Source organism: Hipposideros armiger, unplaced genomic scaffold (genome assembly GCF_001890085.2).
Source record: "Hipposideros armiger isolate ML-2016 unplaced genomic scaffold, ASM189008v1 scaffold_41, whole genome shotgun sequence".
Classification (NCBI taxonomy): domain Eukaryota; kingdom Metazoa; phylum Chordata; class Mammalia; order Chiroptera; family Hipposideridae; genus Hipposideros; species Hipposideros armiger.
This window is the reverse complement of record NW_017731391.1, coordinates 3134547-3158546: the sequence shown is the minus strand read 5'-3', so window position 1 is coordinate 3158546 and position 24000 is coordinate 3134547. Positions and strand designations below refer to the sequence as shown.

Genomic DNA, 24000 nt, shown 5'->3' with positions numbered 1-24000 from the left:
GCCTGAACTATGAAGTACATTAATTTGTGTTTTGTAGTTCAGTGATTCTCAACCCCGGCTAGACATTAGAATTACCTAAAGAACTTTAGAGAATACCAAAAGCCAAATGACTTGTCCCAGGATAATTAAATCAGGATAGCTAAGGTGAGAAGCCCAGCATCCAGCCTTCCTTAAAACCATTGCAGGCAGTGGAATGTGTGGGGGTGGGGGTTGAAAATTACTGAGTGGGAAAGTGGGAAGGCAGGAGGTACTGCTCCTGCTACTACTCACAGTAGGACTCCCAGTGAACCTACTAGGCACTCGTTCTGGGCAGGTATGCCCCTAAGTATTTTTTGTGGAGTGAAATTACCCTCATGTACTCCTTCCAGTAAACCATGAGCTTATTTCAGTTTTACAGATGTGTATATGGAAAACTTTGAGGAGGTAACGCAATTTGTTCAGAGTGGAATGACACCTCTTGGGGATAGTCTCTATTATAAAAGTAAGCTGCAACCTGAATATGCAGGTATACCGTACATCTGGTCTTTTGTTGCTCTTGTCACGGAAGACTTAGGTGGTTCTTGTATGGTTAGAGTGCCTTGGTTCTGCCATCTGAGACTCGAGTATAATGTAGTAATCAGTCAGGAATCTTCGGATTCCAGGTCACAAATCCTGGCCTCATTCCAAGTATCAGACTTCACATGAGTTTCCTGAAGCACCTCTTTGCTGCAAATAGTTTGTATGATGGCTAACGCAGGTGGGCACTGATAACATACAGTCTGACAAAGGCACTGGTAATACATATATGCCCAGTAAGGGCACAAACTAACTCATGTGTACTTGGATTTAACACCTTTGCACATTCACACCTGACCTCTTATGTTATATTTACAGCCTCCCTGGGAGGCCTCCATCATGAAGGGTTGGATGGGTAGGTGAGAATGCATTGTAATTTAGCAGGTTGCAAAGTCTGAGACCACTTGCCTTCTAGTCAGGGCATCGTTAAGACCATTAAACCATGAGCGTTTTGTTGGTGGTGGTTTTGGTGGTTAGCTCTATACATTTTAGCCCACGTTCAGAGCTGTGTAACCACCACCACCATCAGGATATGGACCAGCCATAGAGAGTTCAAAGGGCTGGAGTGTTGCTTCGAATCAGTAGCTACCTGTCTCCTACACCTACCTGAGCAGCCTGGACAAGCTTGACTTCTCTGTAAGAGGTTTAGCTTGATGCCAGCCTGAGCTAGCCATTTTGGGGCAGTTTGGAGACAGGCCTTTCTGAAAGTTTGACTGATGGTAGGAGTAGAAACATGTGGCGAGTATGCCTTTCCTTTATTTCTTGCTTGATAAGATCCTGTAATCCTTGATCCCCAAAGGAAGGATTTGAGACACTAAAAGGAAGTTGGAGTCGAAGCTCTAAAGGTGTGGGCCACTTACTGGAAAGAAATGAAATGACGTGCCTCTCTCAGCCTCCCAAAATAGCAGGTGCTGTCTCGCAGTGTGCTGGGACCTGGGATGGAGACTGGAGTATCAGAAATGGACATTTATAGGGCAGTCTCCACTGGATGACAGTGGATGGCAGCTGAGCACTCGTCCTCTGTCCCTGCTCCAGACCCTCCATCAGCCTTCCTCCGCCTTTTCTGCCCAGATTTATATCATGAGCTCCAAGCTCAAAGGCCCATAAGGGCTTGGGTTTGATCTTCCTTCCCCAAAACTTTACACCTCAGTAGAATCCTCTACAAGACAGAGCAGCAGGAAGTTTCTTTGATGTTCAGGGAAGCTCTTGTGATAACAGTGTTCATCCTTTGATCTCCACAGCCGAAAAGCTACCAACTTCAGGTTTGGAAATTCTGAGAGATTTGTTTACTTTTCGTTAGGAAAGCATTAGATCCTAGGATGAAAAGCTCTACCCAAATACCACATAATAATACAGTTATACCCTAGGAGAATAAAAACTTGCTGTCTCTAACTAAAGAAATTCAGGTAGCTTTATGTTTCCCTCTCTGTACCACTGTCATAAACACAAAGCATTTATAGCCTCTGTGTTCTAAGAAACTGCAGGAACACCACGGTGGATGGGCGCTCAGGTACCTGCTGGTGGAGATAACAATGGGGTCCACGGTACAAGTGCCAACACTGGTCAGCCCTGTTCCTTTCTTTGTGCTGAAAGAAGTGATGTCTCTCATAAGAGAAGGAGGGAGGGAGGGAGAGAAAGGAAGGAAGGACATTTGAGCTGAGCCTGAGTGAAGTGGGTGGGGAACAGCTTTTTCTGGCAGAGGAAAGAACTAGTTCAAAAGGTCCCTGGCTGACAAGAGGTTGGTGTGTTCTGGAGCAGAAAGAAGGCAGTTGTGGCTGATGGTGGGTGTGGTAGGAGGCAGGGCCTGGGTCATGTAGGGCTATAGATCATGGTAGGGAGTTGACTATGCTGTTCTTAGAGAAATAGATTTTAAGCAGAGGGCTAACATGCCTTGATTAGGTTAAAAGATCGCTCTGATTGCTGTTTGGGTAGTGGAGAAAATTAGCGATCAATGAAGAGAGACACAAGCGCTCTCCTGGATGCCCGAGAGGGGCTGGTGAGAAGTGGTCAGATTTGAGTAATATTGTGAAGGCTGAGCCAATGGGACTTGCAACTGGGTTGGTCCGTGGGTAAGGGTGAGAGATCAATCAAGGATGACTCTTGGGCTTTGGAGCCTGTAGGAGAAGGAATGTGTCGTGTAACCTAACAGTACAACAGGGGAGGCAGCAATTTGGAGGGTGGAATCAGAACACATAAAGAGTTCTGTCTGGCCTGACCACATGTGAGACGTCTATAGACATCCAAGAGGTGCTAAGGATCAGTGGGTGTCCCCGTCTGGAATTTGAGGTAGCAGTCAGGCATTTCACTTTTTTTTAGGAACTTTGGTTCTTATGGAAATTTTTAGTATTTTAGAAACATTTAATTGTTCGAGCACCCTTTGATCTCTGCGATTGACACCTGTGGAACATGCCAGAATGCATTGGGATTTCTCACACCCCTCCTGGGGAAGGCGTGTTCACAAGATGAGCGGACATGCTCTGGGCTGTACCTACTGCATTATGGAGCCGTAGTTCCGAATATTTCTCTAGACTTAGGCAGCCGCTTATCTGATTTCTTTTGTTTACCTCCCCTTAAGATGTAGATCTCACTTGCTATTTATGTATGTGCCAAGTGGAGTTCAGCAATATCATTAAGATCTAACAAATTGTTAATCATGTTCACGTGTCAAAGGTTCCTGAGACTAACACCATTGCGAGCATGCCAGGTGTTCATGTTTGAGTGTCATGTACATGAAAATCAGACCTCATTATCCGTTTACCGTGTCCAACTAGCCAGTTAGAGGGAACAGTCCTTGTTGACATCAAGTGGGTGGTAAATCAGAAATCTACCAAGAAAAGGGGGTGGAGGATGCCTCAGTAGGAAAAATGTCTATAAACCAAATCCACTTATTTGTTATGCTTGGACAAGTTTCCCCACTGAAACTGTTCCTGATTTAAGCTCTGCTTCCCCTTTTAATTCCAGTTTCTTAAGTCACTTTTGCTCTTTCCTGAAAAATCGCCTCTCATCTACTCCAACGCGGACATTACCTTCTACCCTCAGCTACTGTTCTAAGTCTTCTTGTGTTTCCTGTATTTTTCATAATTTGTTCTGTTAGAAAATCTGGTCATCTTCACCTGTCATGAGGACGATGTCCCCTGGACTGACAAGCATCACCCCCCGCCCCCTTAGAGAAGAGCCTCCGATTATACTGACCACTTCATTGGCTCTTCCATGTGATCAACATAGTGTCAGGTGGTCGGGTCGGTGGTGCTCAAGTTGCCAGAGATGGCAACGCCCTGGTTGGCTTGTCAGACAAGCAGATGCCCTTGCACGCCCTGGGAAAACCAGTCTTCTGTCCTCTCCGCAGTTTAATAGCTGTGTGACCATGCACACACTCCTGGATTTCCCCAGGCCTCTGTTCTCTCCTCCATAAGTGTGGATGATTATAGCTCACTTCTCATATTTGAGTTAAATGAATGCATACCTGTAAGGCACTTAGCAGAGTACCTGAACTCAAGAATATTTAGCTCCTTCCCTAACCCCTCTGAGTCTTCAGTCATCAGGAAACAATAACCATGCACTCTGAAAACACATAAGCTATTATGGTAAAGACAAATCGAGCTTCGGAAGCAAGTTGGATGTGGGGAAATTAACAATTAATGCAAAGTGGAGAGGCGGTACAGTGGTTTTCAAAGTGTGGTTCCAGGACCCACAGCATCAGCATTACCTGGGAGCTTGTTAGAAATGCAGATTCTAAGAGCTGCTAAAGCCGGAGCTCTGGGAGCGGGCCAGGCAATCTAGCAAGCCCTCCAGATAATTCTGATGCACACCAGAGTTTGAGAACCACTGGTCTAAAGTAAACTCAACAGTTATGGGGCGAGGAATAATGGTGTGTGTTCTGTGTGTGTGTGTCTGTGTGCATACACACTCACGTATTCGAATATTTGTAACTGCTGAAACTATTAACCCAGCATGGTAATATCAGCAAAATCCCTCCAGACTGGCGATTCATTGCCCATTTTTCTTTGGTGTGAATAGAAATAGATCTAAACTGCTTATTTTTAATCACTGCACTAAATTTGTTTGGGGTTTTAAAATATTGATTCATTAACTTTTCTATTCTTTTTTTTTCCCCTTAGGAAATTCCACTTACTTGGATGATCATGGACCACCTCCTAGTAAGGTAAGCTTTTCGCTTGTGATATAAAACCCCTTTTCTTTTTCTCAGTACCTACCGCATCCAGCAACCCCAGCCAGATCCCTCCTGGCACTAAATTGTTCCCAAGAAAATGGTGGCAGATGTCAAGTTAATCTTTAATTCACCCTATGTCTTGGAGCCTTAGGGCTGTGCTCACCTCTGCCCACTTCTCCCTGACCTGCCTTCATCGGGACACTCCACCCAAGGCTGCCCTGGCCTGGCCTGGCCTGTGTGCCTATTTTTGTTTTTCCTATAAGCAGTTTTGGCCTGACTTTTAAAGGTAGAGTTTGGTGGAGTATTAATATAGTTCCCCACCACTATCTACTTTCTTGAGTTCAATGAAAACCAATGTCAATCTACCAAAAAATGAGAAAAAGACAGGTGATGCCAGCAAAGTACAGTTGTAAGTACACAGTGAGAGAGTAATCAACCACTAATCTTAGAGGCTGGTAATTTACCCTAAAGTTGACTTTTGAGTTTGGGATTTGAAGAACTCCATCCCATTTAAGACCATGAGCTTTGAAATCAGGTATTTCTGGGTTCATCATTGGCTCTGCCACTTTCAGTGGATGACATTAGACAAATTACTTAATATTTCGAGCTTTAGTGTTTTAATGTGCAAAGTGGGATTAAAACCACTACCCACTGAATGAGCTGATATATGACAAGCTCTCAGCATCTGGCATGCTATAAGCATTAAATAAATGGCGGTAATGTTAACTAGCGTGGAATAACATTGAGATCATTGATGAATGGTGCAACAGTACTTACCATAGTCATGAATGATTCTACCACTTGGTCCACTGCGTATTGAGTGCCTGTGATGCTGCAGGCATTGGGAATACAAGTATGAGATAAAACAAGGACAACAATGACAAAATAGTCCTTACCCTGGGGGGAAAAGAATATAGAGGATTTGACACCACCCGAAGATAAGTACATCTAGCTAATCTCAGTATCCTCACATCTTTATAATCGCACATCATGACTATTTCATTGATTTGGACCATGTAATCCAGAGCTGGAATCTGAATTAGGTCTCCTGGCTCTCATCCCAGGTTCTTTCCACTAGGCCAGTATTCTCAAACTTTAGCTTGCACCAGGGTTTGCTGGAGGCTTATTAAAACACAGATTTCAGGGCTTAGACTCCTGAGTTTCTGATTCGATAGGTCTGGGGTGGAACTTGAAAATTTGCATTCCAAGTGATGCTGGTGATGCTGGTCTGGGGACCATGTTTGCGAACCATGGCTCTAAAGGTGACGATATGGAAAAAACCATTTCCCTGGACATTTTCTGTGTTGTTTGGTTTTGTTCTAAAAAGTTAATGGCAGGGCCGGCCGAGTGGTGCGTTGGTTAGGGGTTGGCTTGGGACACCAGCTCTGAGCAAGCACGGCCCCAGTTCGGATCCCACATATGAGGGCCAGTGACGCTGCGCCCTCTACAGCTAAGATGGTGAACAACAGCTCAACCTGGAGCTGGGCTGCCGTGAGTCGCCGGCGATGGCGTAGGCTGCAGTGGGACTGGCCGGCAGCTGGCGTGTGCTTTCTTGAACTGCCGTGAGCCCCCCGCGAGTGACTGCCTCACCCAGGAAGAGCGCAATGATCACAATACCAACATGGGCCAGTGAAGCGATGTCCTCCACAACTAGACTGAAGAACAAAAGGATAGCAACTTATCTGTTTCCCTTTCCTGATTCCCAAGTGCTGTTCCCCTCCCCGAATCCTCCAATAAAATCTTAAAAAATAAGTAAATAAAAAAAAATAAAAAATAAAAAGCTAATAGCCTAGAGAGAGTGGTATGGCTTATTATATAAGGGTAATTTATTAATATCATATCTCCTATCATAACTTTTCTTGTAGTGAAAACATATTGGGTTGTCAGAAAAGTCATGATGCATTTTGGCAACGAAAACCATAGAAAAAATACATCATGACTTTTCTGACAACCCAATATTTCCTTTGGTCAATAACCTGCTTAGGAGGAAAAGAAAGTGGGGGTGGGGAAAAAAATGATGCAGATAGCCTGCTAGGTTCCTTCCCCACTAACTGTTATCCCAAGTGGGTCCAAAGGAGCCATCCATACCCACACTGCTCTACAGGGAAGAGGGGTTAGGTGACTGTGTCTGTGGGACCCTCAATGGCATGTCGGGTTCCAGGTTTGATAAATGGGGTTTTACCTGATCAGAGGACCCACACCCACTTTATATAAACTTGCCTTCAATCCTTGGTGAATGGCCTGGGTCACCCCTTTAGTCTGTCTGGGGGCCTTGCTCTTGTCAGAGTGGCCATCCTGCCTGCCTCTTTGCTAGTATCCTGGGTGCGTGGATTCCATGTTTGTTGGGCTCTCTGCCTGTGCCCCTCTGAGCGCAACCTCCCACCCCTGCAGTCTGGTCTTTACCCCCTCCCTCTTCTCTCACCCCAAACTATGGCCCCCCCGTGATACACAAAAGCGATCAGGTCATATCAGATCATTTTAGACCACTTTCAGAGTAAATCCAGTTTTATAAACTGTTCCAAGTTTGAAAATTATGAATATAATCTCTTTAAATAGACAGACGTTTATATAATACAGATTCTTTCACTATAGCTGTATTTTCATTATCTAGGAGTGGGATAGCAAAAACACTCTTGATGTTAGTAGTAGCCAAAATAATAAGAAGAATATAAAAATGGGTAAAAATAATATTGGCATATTAACATCTTTTCATCTATGCTTATTACATCTAGTAGGGTGGAAATGAATCCCAGAAGTGATGAGGTCAGTCTTCCAGATAAAGGTCCCTTGAGTGTCCCCTGAGGCGAGGTCTTGATTATTTAGGCCTACAGACTACTGACATATCCGGGGCCATGGTGGCACCCCGAGGATAAGGACTCGCACATGTATGGCCTCCAGAGTGAACCCCTCGCCTGGCAGGGGAAAGCAAGACTGACTCCAGACCCACAGTTTTCATCTTTGTTTAGCACTCAGAAATAACTTTCTGATGCCAAGACTGAAAGAGCTGTGATCTAGATAAAATAAAATTTTAAAACCCTGAAAATGTACCGAGGTTTTACAGGCGAGTTCCCATTCTATTAAAAGTTCAGTTCCACAAGTTTCACATTCCACGAGTAATAGCCATTTGGGGAATGGGGTGTGTGCCACACAGCACATACAGGGAGGGCCCAGGTCTCCATTCTCTCCGGTATTTTCATAAGAAAGAACCCAACGCCTCTGATTTTCACTTGTTTTTAAGATCCCCTTTAGCCTCATGGCTCACCTCAGTTTTGGAGTGAAGTCATTATTTAAAAACAGATGTTAATATTTTCTTTCTTCAATGACTTTTTACTAGCACTTTGTGTGTACACAGAATGTAGTGTTTAAGATTAGAGCCCTACTAGAAATGAACATGTAGACCTCTACTGAATGAAATAGAAAGATATTCTTGAGTACAGAAACAGGCATAAAACAGCAAGTATCATGGGAGCGCACTTCTTACAACATGTGTATGTGCGTACAGACAAAAGCCTGGGAGACTAATCGTGTTTTCTCCAGGTGGTGAGATTTCAGATGTTTACCCTATTTTGTATGCTTTTCTATATAATTTGAATTCACTAAAGTAATGCCTGCACAATCTAAAAGTCAGAAAATAAAATCGGGGGGGGGGGGGGTGAGTCCTGGTGCAAGAGAAGATGGAAGTTGGCCTGAAAAGCTTTACTTTTTTAATCTTGCATTGTTTCCCCTCCCCCACACCCACCCCACATCCACACTTTATTTTCCCTATCTTTATGTTGGAGCAGGCTGAACCTTATTAACTCATATGTTAAGTTGACTAAGCTGTTATCCGGAAAGATTCATTACCTAGGACAAAGGTAGGGCTACTTCTGCAGCATCATTTGTTGTTCTGTGGACCCCTCAGAGCAGCCTCACCTCTGAAGGTTGATGTCTTGCCCCTGGGTTCACTTCACCAAGAACATGAGCAGCAGGCATTGACAATGACCAAGTCTGGTGGTACCCACGGATTCAGTTACCATTTCAATTCTGGTGGTACCCAAAGATGCAGTTAGCATTTCACATGTATCGGGTTCCCATTCTGATAAGGAGAGTTGGTTTAAGCAACTCAAGGAAAATAAAATCACTCTCCGTAACCGTCTATTGTTTCCTATGTGCCAAGCACTCTGCCAAGTGTTTTGCATGCAAGTTTAGTCTTTAGAAAGCTCTATAAAAGAAGGAGTCATTTTTTAATCCTTATTTTACAAATGAGGGAATTGGAACTTAGAGAGGCTGAAACCCTTCCAAAGGTCATGCCCTAAGTATTGGCTGTGAGAGACCAGCCCAGGGCTGTGTAGCTCCAATCCATGCTTTTAACCATCTCAAAATTACTAATTTAAGTCAAAATACAATATTTTTTTAACTTTATTTCTGGAGTTTATGCTTTAATATAAGTTGTCTGGAACCTTGGTTACTACAATAAAGAAATTTTAACCCTCAGGAAAAAAAAATCGTCACCATTTATCATCTGGGTCCAATGGACTCTTTAAAATTTTGTGTTTTTAACTATCTAGTGATTTATTTTCATTTCTACCTCATCTTTTTCTTCCAATCACCTTTGTATACATACATACCTTCAGCATTTGTCCATTAACAAACTATATATAAAGCAAGTTTTGGCATAAAATCATCATAAGTGGCGAAAGAATACTGTCCCACATTCATTTCGCAAAATGGGATAGTCCCGGTTCTTGTTGCAAAATATCTGATGAAGTCCTTCCTGTTGATGACTAACTGCATGAGAATGTGATGTTTTCTTTTTGTCCTTAGAAATATATAGTTCAATTACTGACTCATGAGTTTGAGAGAATTAATTTAAGATATCATCAACTGAAGACTCATGGTCTGAGGTTTCACTCTTATGATCAATTTTGTCATCATCATTAGTCTTGAGTGCTATTGTCCAACTCTAAACATTCATTTCCAATTCCTCTAATGCCTGTGAAACCTCTCCCTTCATCAGTTTTTCTCTCTTTGTCATTAGAGGCAGGAATGAAAAATTCTTAATTCTCTACTCTACTCAATGGAAGCTAAAAGCGAACTTCAAAAATGGTGCCTCCTGACTTCTTTCAATATCTTTTGGAAAGATGACGCAATACTTTGGGCAACACAATAAGAAATATGAAAAGAGATGCCACAGTGACAATTGATTTCCCTAATGAATCATCCTTCTGGGCCTACACTATTGAATATAGTAGCCATTAGGCTGGTGTAGCTATTTAAATTTAAATTAATTAAAATTAAAAAATAAAAATTTTGTTTCTCAGCTGCACTAGCCATATATTAAATTCTCCGTAGTCATATATAGCTAGTGGGTTCTGTATTGGATAACACAGAATAGACCCTTTCAGTCATCATTGAACAGCAGTGTAATTCCAAGCCATTCCATTATTCTTCCATTTTTCTGTTACTTTAGTCTTTGTAAAAGCATACTTGGGGATTATTAATGCATAAGTGGTAGGTAATTATTCTAGGATGATGAAATAGCAGTGTTTCAAGATATAGAAAAAATAAAATTATTAATATCCCATAATGGATCTTAAATTTTTTAAAGAGGCAAGTGGACCCTATTACATAGTAATCATATTATATTATAATACATTATATTATATTTATTATATATAATTATCATAATGATATAATTGCAATTATATCAACCTAACCTATTACACAGTAATTGCAAAGTAAAATGAGTTTTATTTTCTGCATTTAAAGAAAGGATATTTTCTTTGGAACATCTCTAAGAAGAATAAAGTAAAGAAATATTAATCCATACAAATAGAACTGCTCAAAAACAAACAAACAAACAAAAACCCAAACCGAAATGCGTCCAGTGGATCCTATATACACGGTTAAGATATATTACTGATGTTTACACTGGTATACAAAAGTATTATTTTGCTATAAAGGATGATACTTATGTATTATTTTGTATATAAGGTAATGTGCTAAGTAGTATTAGTGTTCAAATTTCTATTTTAAAATGGGTTCATCATAAGAGGATTTACAACATATTATGCTGAGCAAGCCATCTCCAAATGACTAAGCTGTACTATTAATTCAGATAGTATGTATAGAACCTAGCAGTGTCTGGCAGTGAACAATTGCTCGATAAATGTTACTCCTTCTTACACACTCACCCGTAGAAGCTAATTTCCCTTCAGTGCCTACTTTGTGCAAGGGATCAGGAAGACACAAAAATGTTGAAGATAATCTCTGCCACCTAATACTTTATAATCTAGCTGCATCTCAAGGTTTCAAAGAATCAAAGACTATGAGAACACATGGTTCTGTGGTTGATATATTCTTTAGTCTAAATAACCCTGTACAGAAAACTATTTGTTCATTCAAGAGTTTACTATGCATCAAATTTGTGTTAGGCTCTGTGCTAGGTTCTGGGGCTAGAAGGCTGTAGAAGGCCTAGTCCCTGCCTTCAAGAAGCTCAGAGTCTAGTAGGAAGGACAGACTGGCAAATAGGCCTGATCTATAATAATACATTAAGTAGTTGCTAAGAAGTCAGGAGGCACCACTTTTGAAGTTCACTATGATAAGGATGAACACAGGAGGCTCTGTCTGAGCTGCTCTTCAGCTGAGAGTCTTGAAGGTTGAGTAGGAAGAACTAATTAAGTCAAAGAGTCTGGGACAGGGGTTGGGGAAGATGGGCTTCACTACTGGAGACTGAGGAGTGATGGGTAGACGATGGAGATATGAACTTCCTTGAGGAGCTTGGCTCTAATAGAAAAGAGAGAAAAAATGATAACCTAGGAGATGGAGACCATGTCAGCATAATTGAATAGTATTAAAGGAGTGGCAAGTCACAAATTCCGTCTGAATGGTATTATGGATTGCATTGTGCCCCCCAAAAGATATGTGGAAGTCCTAACCACCAGACTCGGTGAATGCAATCTTATTTGGAAATAGACTCTTTATAGATGTAATAAAGTTAAGATGAGATCATACTGGAATAGGATGGACCCTATATCCAGTATGACTAATGTTTTTATTATTAATAAAAGAGGGAAGTTTGGATACAAAGACGGAGATAACAGAGGGAAAATGCAATGTGATGATTGGATTCTAGGCTTACTCTAAATTTTCCCAAATCGAGTTACCAGAATCTGTAACAGGCCGTATAAATGAAATGCCTATAGTACTAAGGACCCACTGCTGGGTGCTTACATGTGCCTGGCATCATGCTAAGTGATTTCCATTTATTGGATTTAAGTCTCACAACTCCAAGAGGGGGAATATTAACTAACCTCCTTTAGAAATACAAAATTAAAGCTCAAAGAGACAGAGATTAGAGTTCTACTGCCAAAAGCCAAGGAGCACCAAGCGTTGCTGGGAACCGCTAGGATCTAGGAGACAGGCATAGAGCAAATTGTCTCTGTGAGCCCCCAAGAGGAAAATAACCCTACTGACACCTCAATTTCAGACTGCTGACCTCCTGAACTCAGAAAGTACATTTCTGTTGTTTTAAACTGCCCAGTTTGTGATACTTGGTTATAGCAGACCTACCAAGTAATTCAAATGGGTTGAGTTTAGTATTTTTGATTACCAAGATAACATTGATTGTTATGCCCTGTTAGACATTACCTGGTTTGATTTAGTAAACATTGAAACCATCCTTAGAAGTCTACCATTAAGCCAGTTTAAGCATGTTTTCTTATTCATCTCAACATTGAATACTACTTAAAGTTTTCCCCAATAATCTGTCTTCACTTTTATTTGTAATTCTTTTTTTCCTTCATAATTTCGTATCTTTAGCTGTTTTATTATCCCCAGTATTCTCTCCAATTTCCTCTATTTGAAATTCATTTCTACTGCTCAAATTGTGTTTTTTAATATACAAAAATTATATTGTATTATGTTATATTTTTCTCTGTAAAGGGCCTCAGCGACAATTTATTTAACAGAAAGATACTTAAAGGAAACTTCCTATTTTCACAGGACCAGGGGCTGTGAGAGCAACACAGAAAAAGAGTAAAGAAGTCTGTTGCCCTTTAAAAAACATGTCCCTGTTTCTATAGATTCCTCAGCCTGCCTTTTAACACCACTACCACTGAGTTCAGAAAGACTGCATTTTCTCCTTTCAAAATCTCTTTTGAACTTGGAGATACATTAGCTGAAAGGAGATGTTTTAATGTTTTCTAGTAAAGAAACCATGGTTTACATTCTCTGCTTGGAGCCTAAAGAGAGAAACCCACATATCAAGTAATCATAGTAGGTGAGTGACTTCCGGAAGCTACTGGGAGTACAATTACTCTCAGGTGTCTTGGCCAAACATCAGTCAACTTCGAAAGGATTTCTGGATCCAAAATTCCCCTTTTCCCTGAGGGCAGGATTGCTGGGGATTTGTGAGCACATACTGTCTCCTTTGGTCAGAATCACGTTTTACTTGGAAGAAAGAACAGGGCTGAGTATTTAAGAGGAAAATTAATTTCTTGCTTCTATCCCCGCAAACCTCAAAACCTATTTTTCAGGATATACACATGGCCATCCGCCTTGTTTTCCTCCTGTGTCTGAGGACCTACAAGAAACAAATAAATCTCCGGCACAGAATTGGGTTGTGTGCTGAGCCCGCCTCGTCTCGCAGTTTCCATTCCGACCACAATTTCTGAAGCCCGTGCTGCTGACAAGAGGGCCCCCTGGTTTTACAGCTCCCTTTCATCCTGCTGCAAATAACATCTGACCCACACTCTAGACCCACACTCTAGACCCACACTACCTTGTTTTGTTTGTGGGAAAAATTAACATTCTCAAGAAGTGTTTATCTTCTTATTTTTGTCTAAGGTAGAAGCAATGAAGTTTCTTTAGAGTCATTTTTTTTTAACTATGAAGTATTCCAAACACACAAAAAATTATTGAGATAAATGAAACATACACCCGATACCCCAATGTACCTATGCCTTAGATTTAAAACACGTTATTATTGCAGCTCACCAGATTTTCCATGAGGAGCCAGGGATCCTGAAATCAGCTCTCAGTTCGAATCCTGTTTATTTCACTAGTTACCAGAGACCCAGTACTGAACACCTCTTGGAGCTCCAATTTTCGATTTCTAAAAGAGGTTCGTAATGTCTGCCTCTTGGAGTCGTGAGGCTTACATGCAATAAGTGGAGAGCACTTAGCGTGATGCCAGGCACATGTAAACACTCAGCAATGGATCCTTAGTACTATAGGTATTTCCTTTATACAGCCTGTTACAGATTCTGGTAACTTGATTTGGGGAAAAATTAGAGTAAGTCTTGCTCCCAATCCCCCAACCCTGTTTTCTTTGGATTTAAAAAAAAAAAATTAATTACAAGTCAGCTGGCCTACCAGATGCCATCTTCAAATTTATACGAAGTTTCAGGCCCCGTGGTGGTCCCTCCGTTTACTCCTTGGGCTAGTTCAGTACACTAAGCAAAGCTTTCCTGGCCATTTAGCGTTTCTAAAGCATATATTGTTCTCTGTGTCCAAACCTGACTTTATTCAAAGTCTTTAAGAAAAAAAAACCTACAAAAGGGAAGCTGCTTTTTATTTTATGGAAGAGTCAATTGCACTGGGTAATAGGTTTGTGTTTAATGATTCATGATAAGTATATTAGGATTAGAGAATGGGAGAATTTACAGGACAGAATGAGGCCGGGTGTTAGGAATCAGTTTCACTCTGATGAGCATGACCGTGAAGAAATGTCTTCCACCCTCTCATTCTTTTGATCATTGCAAATGATAGGAAAATTAATGACTTGAATATTTTATTTTTTAAAAAACTCTAAGTGGGTCTGTGCTCCGTTGTGCTCTAAAGAACTTTATGCTTTGGCATTTTGTTTGAGATGGGTAATTAATAGCTTAGAAGGTAAAAGAATCTGCAAAAGACAAATTAGTCTTACATAATAGGGTTATTGTTTCTTATCCCGAAGTCACCTGTATTCTTGCTTCACTCTTCCTTTGCACTCATCACAGCTCTTAACCATTAATGTGGAAGTGTTTGGCCCAGCTAGAGGCCTCCTGAGATTGCAACTTTCTGTGGAGATTTGTGTCCAAGTTCCGAAACAGTACATCTAAATTTATCAATTTTATGAGCATGTAATGTGTTCACTCTGTCCCAAGAAGAACATAATGAATTTGTTTCTTCCTCAACAAATGTTTGGTGCTATTAAATATATCTTCCACTTCTCTCTCTTTTTTTTTTATTATTTAAAACAATTCTCGGAAGCCACAGGTCTCAAAATATGTGGTTTATGTAATTGTTCTTTTAGCATCTTCTTCCCCATTCCACTCCCCAAGGCCCAAGGCCCAGTAATCATTGATACAATGTTTTCCAAACCTCATTCAAACCAGTACCAGTTACAGTTTGGATTTAACAGGTTCTCGGGTTTGGGCTGCCTTTAACAAAAATTGAGAGCTTTAAATGAAGCATGAAATTTTAAAATGGCACATTGTTGTTGGAAAGCATATTTAATCAAGAAATTGCTTTAGTAAATTAAGAAAACCCATGCCACCATTCTTTGGCAGGGTAACAGCTGCCTCAGAATTTTCAAAGTTGTTAGTAATTTAATCATCTTAGCAGCTCCCAATATACTTACTCAATTTTTTCTGGGTTTTTTTTTTTTGTTTTTTTGGTGTGTTTTGTGTGTGTGTGTGTGTGTGTGTGTGTGTGTGTGTGTTATGTCTTCTTTGGTTGTATGATCAGTTTTTTGTCTTGAATATTATACATGCTCCTGTTTTGTTTTGATTTGGGTACAGAAAATTATAGAATAGTGGGAAAAAGTGATCACCCGTACTGCCACCATCCAGAGGCAATTATAATGAAGAGTTTTTCAAAACCCTGGCCAGTCTTTATAATATATTAAGAACACTAAAGCTTTATATATTACTTGTTACAGATATTTTGCCAGTCCTTTTATGTGGTTTTTATGTTAATCAAAGTTATGCAGGTCCATAATGCACAGAGTTTAAAGAACTAAACGGCTCATTAGCTTATTATAAAATGCGACCCCTGACTACGCCCTTCTCCATTACTCGCTGCTCTTCAGAAGCAGTTACTTTAAACTTTTTTCACTGAGTCTTTAGCGTTAGTTTTCATATCTCCGAATGACCTGCTTATGTTGCTTCTTGATTTTTCTCACATTCCTTTAGGCATTGTGTGTCGGCTTCCCTCACAGGACAGGGTTTAGTCATTTCATTGCAGCCTGCCCACCACCACCACACAAGCACCCTTCTCATCCCGCACCCTCCTAAACTGGGTATATTTGCACCAGATGGGTACTCCATGTTTTCATTGTTGACACGGGGTAAATAATAGCTGCAGCTGAGCCGTTTTGATAATGTTTCCTGTCCCATTTAGCTTTTTGTTTTCTTTGTAGTAAATAATTGTCTTGCTTTGGAAATTAATTTTCATACTTTTCTATGATCCTCAAGTTACTCTCAAACTCTTCCCCAGTTCTGTAAATGTCCTCTCGGTGCCTCCAAACACATTAGGTGTTTTATCAGCATAGAAAAGCTGTAGTGTCTCCTGGGCCTTCTTGCCTGCTCCCATCTGGGCTGGTTGCTGCACTCAGGCTCCTGCTCAGATGTGTCCCCAGAGCTCCCTTCACTCTCTTCTGTTTGCTTTCATTTCCTGCATAACCATATTGTATTAGTTTCCTGTTGCTTCTGTAACAACTTACTACAAACCTAGTGGCTTAACACAACACAAACTTCTTATCTTACAGTTCTGTAGTTTAGAAGTCTGAAATGAGTCTCACTGGACTAAAATCAAGGAGTTGACAGGTCTCCTTCCTTCTGGAAGCTCTAGAAGAGAACCCTTTTTTTTTTTGCCTTGTCTAGCTTCCAGAGAATTCTCTGGCTCATGGCCCCTTTCTCCATCTTCAAAGCCAGCATTGTAGCATCTTCACATCTCTGACTCTGATTCTCTCCCTCTTCTACACGTAAGGACCCTTTGATTATACGGGGTTCACTGGAGTCAGACAGGATAACCTCATCTCGATATCTCTCTTGCCATGTGAGGTAACATATCTACAGATTCTGGAGGTTAGCACTTGGACATCTTTGGTGGGGGCAGGAGCATTATTCTGCCTTCCATGAGTATCTTTCTCTTCCTCAGTTCCAGTAGCTCCTTGAGAAATGGTGCATGGGATGGAAATTTTCTCAAATATTTCATTTCTGAAAATGTCTTTATTCTATCCTTGATTGATAGTTTGATGGGATATAAAATTCCAGATTGGGGATCTATATTAATCAGGACAGGCTAGGGTGATGCGAAATCTCAATGCAGTTTATGTCTTGCTTATATATCACCTTCTCTGGGTCCAGTGGGTCTTAGTGAAGCTTTGTTCCAGAGCTCCCTGGGGATCCAGGCTTCACCATCTTGTGGCTTCACCATCTCAACTCTGACTTCCACGTCACAGTGGCAGGGCAGAGAGGAGCTAGAGGGACGTGGAAAGACCTTTCATTCCTTTATCCTGAAAAGGGCACATATCAGTTTTGTAAGCAGTCTGCTGACCAGAATTGGCCAGAGGCCCTGCTCAGTTGCAATGGAGCTGGGAAATAGAACAAGAGGGTACTGTGAGCATTAAATGTCTCTGCCACAAAATCATTTCCCCTCAGAATGTTAAGGTCGTTCTCCACTTGATTTTAGCTTCCAGTATTTCTGTTGAGAAGATTAATTTTTGACTCTTACTAGGAAAATCTAATCTGTCTCTATGGAAGTTTCTTATTCCTAGTGTTCTAAAATTTTATACTTTTGTGCCTACCGTGAGTCAGTTTCAGGTACTAAAATATTTTGGATACTCAGTGGACTTTTGATCAGGAAACTGATATCCTGTTCTGGAATATTTGCTTACTTTTTTCACTGATTTCTTTCTCTGCATTTTCTCTTTCTGTCTCTGATCTCCTCTTACTTGGATGTTGAACCTCTAGAACTAGGTGTTTATATTTCTTATTTTTGTTCCTCTTATTTTTTTTTCTTTGTCTTTTTGCTCTACCATCTGATAGAGTTTTTCAACTTTGTCTTCTTACCTTTCTGTTGAGTTTCTTCCTCATTGTTCTAATATTTTTATTTCCAAGAGATTTTGTTTTATTGTTGTTATTGTTCATTGAATGTTCTATAGTATTCTTTGGTTCCATAAAAGGCCTTTACATTTCTTACAAAAAGTTATTCCTAGATTTTTTTCTATTTTCGGTTGCTATTCTGAATAGATTCCTTTTTCATTATATTTTAAATTAATGTAATATTAAAAATCTTTGATTTTATGCATTATATATACTCATGTTACTGAACTTTTATTCAGTAATTTTCAATTCTTTTTCTTAATAGGGAATCAGATGCTTGACAAATAGCATTCATTTTTATCTCCTTTATAATTCTAAGTTTTATAATATTATCCAGAATGATTTTAAGTAATGTGAAGTCCATGGTGGGGAAGTGTGTATTAATTGTCACCGTGTCACACACATTTAGAACCTATACCCGGCACATAGTAGCACTCATAAATATTTGTCAAATAAATGAATGGTGGCTATAGACAACAGCTTTGGTTTGTTTGAAGTTTTAACGATAATGATACAAGTGTCTTATCACTAAGTTCAATTTTGGCATTGAGTTTAGGTAGATATTTTTATTATGTTAGTGAAATATTCTTAATTTTTTGAAAGAACACATTTATTTGAGGAAATCATGTGTCCTTTGTGACTTGTGATCTTGCTCTCAGAAACAGGTATTGAATTGAATTCACTTTCATTTTAAAAATTGATGTGGGACAGATAGGTTGATAAGTAGAAACAGGCACTTTTTATCAATGTTTGATTTGTCTTCACATCTTTGCTAGTGACTTAGAAGAAGAAATGCTCAGAAAAATGTATGAGTATGCAGGAGACTCTAATCTTTTTTTTTTCCTGAGGGAAGAGGGGGACAGTACGAAACCCCAGGACTATCTATCTGCTAAGCCTAGTGTCTTTGTCAGCTATCACCTAAGATATTCCACCCAGTATGATACTGCAGCCCAAAGAGACTATCAAAACACTGGAAATCCTCTCACAGGGGACATAGCTGTGCCCTGGGCAAGCTATGATTGATTCACACTTGAAAGATTATATGCAGTTATAGTCAACAAAGTTCAAAAGAGGCATAATTGAGCTGGAGAACATCCAGAAAGTAGCAAATAGAATGATCTTAGAAGGTAGAAGAAAAGACTAAATTGATTGCAATTCTTGTCAGGAAAGACATTGGGGAAAATGACCAAAGTCTATAAAATCAGAAGGAGTATGATTGAGGTGAACACAAAACTGTTCACCAAGGCCTTGAACACATTTCTGGTCTGATGCATTGTCCCCCAAAACTTAATAAGGTACATCAGGGACAAATTGAAGGATATTCTGCTTCTTGTGGTGGATAGTAAACAACTGGGTCTCATTTGACCAAATGACAGTGCAGGCCAAAACTATAAATCAGTCCTCATAAAAGTTTATGCATATTCATGGGTGACAAGTCCACAGTGGATTAGAAATAAAACAAGGTTGTAGAGGAACAGCTTATTGTTTCAGAGTTGATGTTCTTGAATCCAGGAAGATTATTTTTATTTTACGTATAATAGAGAATGAACATTCTTTTTCCCCCAATGAGAATAGTAATTCGTGATTATTGACTCCTATCTATAATTCAGTAATTACTGATGCTTCTCTCCAAACCATTCTCCGGACTGCTGCTGTTCAGACCATCCATCTCATAGGGCTGTGCTCAAGTCCTGCGCTTTCTGTAGCTGCTCTGGCAGGAGCCTGGACTGTGTGAATACTTCAAAACCAGGCGTTGGGAGATCCGGGTATAGCCCTGGCTCCAGCTCTCTTTCTTAGACCTGGAAAAAGCCAACTACTCTTTCTGAGTTTTGTTTGTCTTGTTTATAAAATGGAAATTAATAACGATTCCCTGATTTTCTTCACGTTTGCTTTTTTGTGAAGAGAAAATCAGGTACTGTTTGTAAACATGCTTTGAGAGCTATAAGGTGCTGGCTGTGTCACTGATGGGTAAAGATGGGGATGGCCTGTTTCCCGAACCTCTAAGTCCCTCAGGGAGCTGCCACTCTCTGTCCAGGTTTCTGAGGGGACACCATACAAATGAACCCCAATGTGGCCTACTGCTCTGGTGAGCTGGCTTGACTGTGTGAAACTCACTGGGTCTCTTTTGCCCCTGAAGCCTAAAGCCTAGTGAAGGGCAGGCAGAATAGCATCCTCACAGTTCTCTTCCAGGCTCACATTCCCATCTTGGCCTTGAGCTTTCACCACCCCTGACAGTGAAAAGATGCAGAACGGGAATGATAGCTAGTTTCCTGAGATCCAGAACAGAGCAGGACCAGCTGGACTCTCCCCAAGCCTTTCCCTGTGGCCACACCCAGACCTCTTGGCTCTTCCCCTCCCCCCCCCAATAAGAGAAATTTGGAGTCATCTACTTATCACACTAGCTGTGTGGAACCTAAGAGAAAAATGAGCAATGTGAAACAGGCCAACAATAGGAAGAGGCCAAGAGAGGGAGCCAAGCGGAAAATGGCTTTAGAAACCTTTAAATATTGCCCCTTGAGAGCACCGTTCCTTGCCTCCGTGGCTTAATTTGGTCCTTGATGAATACGTGACCTTAAGGACTGCTTCCACTCCATGAAGAAGGTAGCCTTGAGCTCCTGTGAAAGGTCATAGTGTGCAAAACTATAAAGCACTAAAAATGTTACTTATGACGTTATAATACTCTCCTATGGCAATGTTGTATATATTTTTATCTCCCCAATTATATTGTAATTCCTTAAGGGCATGGAACATGTTTCATACATCTTTTTTGGCTTAATGGATATGTACTAATTATAGGCACCTAGAGGAATGATTTTCATCTGGCAGTCAGAGGAATCCAAGACAAGCTTGTCAGTCAATAAGCTATACCCAGCATGCATTGCAGCTATGCCTGGCGCTCTAGCACATTGATAATCAGAGGTGGCCTGGAAAGGGGGATGTTGCTTGCCGGACTCACTTCTTTCCCTGATTTTGATTCTCGTGCCTCTCCCATTTTTTCCTTCCTCTTCAAAGCTAAATGCCATCCCCATCTTGCCTTGGGGGAAAAAAATTAACTGAGGATAGATATCTTTAGCATGATTGTACTAAAGTGGTGGAGAGCTCAGCTTCTAGATTAAGACTCTGCCTCTTAATTAACTATGTGATTTGAGATGGATTTCCAAACGTCTGTTAGCCTCCGTTTCCTCATCTGTATAATAGCGATGGAAGCTCTTATTTGATAGTGTTATTGAAAGGATGGATTGAAAGAACGCATGTAAAATGCTTAGCATAGGCCTAGTACAAATCACACTGAGTTATATTCCCTAATGCCACTAATTGATGAATTACATCTTACTGGAACCTGATCTGAATTGCTAATATGTATAAATACTATTTTAACAACTGTCCATTTATATTACCTGCCAAGGCCTTTTAGGTAAATGTTTTAAATAAGTTTTGTTGTATATGTTTTGTGGCACTGGTTCAAGCCAGATCAATTTGTTTTAGTCAGTTTTTTTTTTCTAGCAAAAGGGGTCTTTTTATTGAACATTTTAAATAGCTGTACATAATATATTTTTAATCAGTGATATATGTGTACTGAGATGCCTTTATAGTTTACTGTTTTATCCAATCAGAAACATAAAGGACTACTTGGTTAGTGTTACATACTCAAGCACAATAAATATGTTCGTGAACTGTTGCAGAGAAGAATCATTTCATTTTAACATCCTGGACTGTCAAGGGTATATTTTTTATCGTGATGCTTGAAAAAGTCAACCATTGTTACCCAGAATAACAAAAGCTAGTACTTTACTTATTGCATTTAATTGTTTTGCTTATGCTCAAGTCTTTTATATTTTGAGTATAAGTAAAACAAATTCACAGATTTATAATTTTATATTTTAATTATAAATATTAAATTTCTTTTAACTATATGTGAATGTGAGTAATTTGAATGATTGAATGATTGAGTTATACAGGTAATATATTTTCAGCCACAATATATAATTCAAAAAAGTATGAATGATAGATTAATTTTCTCATTTGAATTACCACATGGTTTTGTAAAGTTTTGTAATGTAATGAAAAGAAGAAGGTAATTTTTAGAGTGTAACAAAAAGACTACTGATGAAATAGCTGAATTACCCTTTTGGGAATATCTAAGAACTTAGATTATTTTATAATTCACATTGGTCTCATTCTTCAACTTTATCAAAAATATTTTCAATAGTGTACTCTTACTCTTCTAATTCTTTACGGTTGAGGTTATGGTTTTATGAGCCTTGAATGTTTGAGGTACAGCTCAAATGTATAATTCACTCAAAATTAAGGATGGTAAGGATGTATTTTCATACATTCTTGTGTGTGTACTCTATATTTCTCTATTTTAAATGCTTACAATAATCTTTTCATAAAAAATTTCTTTAAATGTTATGTTATATGAATATATTGTTTCCAATATTATTTAATTGGAACTTATATTTATCTTGTATGTTCTCTTTGAGAGTAAGTGTATTTTAGTGAAATTTCTCCTCAATTTATTTTGTCAGGCGCTCAAATTTAATGGAATGTAATTCACCTTGTTTTCTGTTTAAAAAGCTCTGATTGTAATGGATCCTAAAGTATGTAAATGGGTCGTGCCATTGCTTTTGGCCTTGGCACAACAGAGTTCCAAAAGTTCCACCATCAGCATAGAGAGAAAGGTGCTTCCTAGTTCTCGGAAGCCACCAGATAAGGCATAGAAGACTAACTCATTCCCTAATCATCGTGCTAAAGGCACTAACGATCGATGATTGACTGTTTAAATGTATGATTTAATAGTCTTCCATATAGATGTAAGTCTAAAGAGATTGACATTTTCCATCTCACTCTGAAAAGGCTTTACTCATATCTCAGTTTCAGGCACCCAAGGAGCTCTGGACAGATGGTTTTAGTTGTTTCGTTTTGTTTTGACAGGGTAGCCCGTACGTCCCTAGGGACCAGAAGCTCTCAGACTCTGCATTGTTCCTGCAATGTTATTTAGCTGTTCTTTGGACTGTGTGTTAGCAGAGGGGAGTATGCTGGCAGACCACCTTTATTTTCACTTAGAAAATTGCCAGGCTGTGCTCCTGCCTTCTTAAGTGATTGCTTTGGTCAAAGTACCTGCAAGAAGATAAATCTTTTGCCAGGTAGAAATTCCTCAAGTACTTTTCCCCCATCAAAAATGATGGCAGATGTAATGGGTTCAGGTTACTCAATAGGCAAATTCCATTTTCACAGGACAAATAGTGCCTATTATTTTAAGAACTATTGTCTTAATTATACAACTATAGAAAGAACTAGCAAACTTACTAGGAAAAAGCAATAGGCCCCTCTTCTGTTTTATTTGGGGGGAAAGGGTGTAACCTGCTATTGAATGATTTAGAAGTTTGTTTCCTGTTAATGCAGCCTAGAATTTATTGGATTGCATTGGGGAAACACATAAATTTCACAATCAAAATCGATTAAGTCTCCTAAAGTGAACTTGAATGCTTTTTTGACCCCCGGACCCCCCCCCTTTACCTAGTTTCCATTTCCTTCCTCTAGAACTCTGTTCCATTCTGAAGGACAAGTTAAGACATCTCTCTGTTCCATAGCCCACCTATTCTTTCAGACACAGCCACAGGCTCACGACCTTAAAGAAAGTTACTGAATTAGAACCATTAGATGGGCCCCTTTCCTGTTCTCTCCATTAATCTGAGTTAGTTCCACTTTCTAGTCAATTTAAGTGGATGGATGGATAGATAGATAGATAGATAGATAGATAGATAGATAGATAGATAGATAGATAGAGTAGGCCCTCTCAATCCATGGGTTTTGCATTTATGGGTTCAACCAACTGTGGATTGAAATAGATGTATATATTTTTAAATGTTACATTGCTGCAGACGTACTATGTAGTTAGTTAGGCCTAAGATGGTTGTGTCTGTACTGAACATGTACAGACTTTTCTTTCTTGTCATTATTCCCTAAACAACACAGTATCACAACTATTTACATAGCATTTAACTTGTGTTAGGTATTGTAATTAACCTAGAAATGACAAAGTATACAGGAGGATGTGCGTAGGTTCTATGCAAATGCCATGCCCTTTTATGTAAAGGACTTGAGCAGCCATGGATTTTACTGTCCATGGGGGCTCCTGGAACCAATCCTCCATGGATACTGAGGGATAAATATCTCTCTCTCTCTCTCTCTCTCTCTCTC

General features: G+C 39.8%; 1 protein-coding gene across 1 annotated transcript in view; it reads left to right on the top strand.

Annotated features, from left to right (window-relative positions):
- UST (uronyl 2-sulfotransferase) overlaps positions 1 to 24000 on the top strand; it is a 289355-nt gene that overhangs the window by 121253 nt on the left and 144102 nt on the right. The window contains exon 2 of the mRNA XM_019638972.1: positions 4674 to 4717. Coding sequence (XP_019494517.1) covers positions 4674 to 4717 — 44 coding nt within the window. The remainder of the gene's footprint in view (positions 1 to 4673; positions 4718 to 24000) is intronic.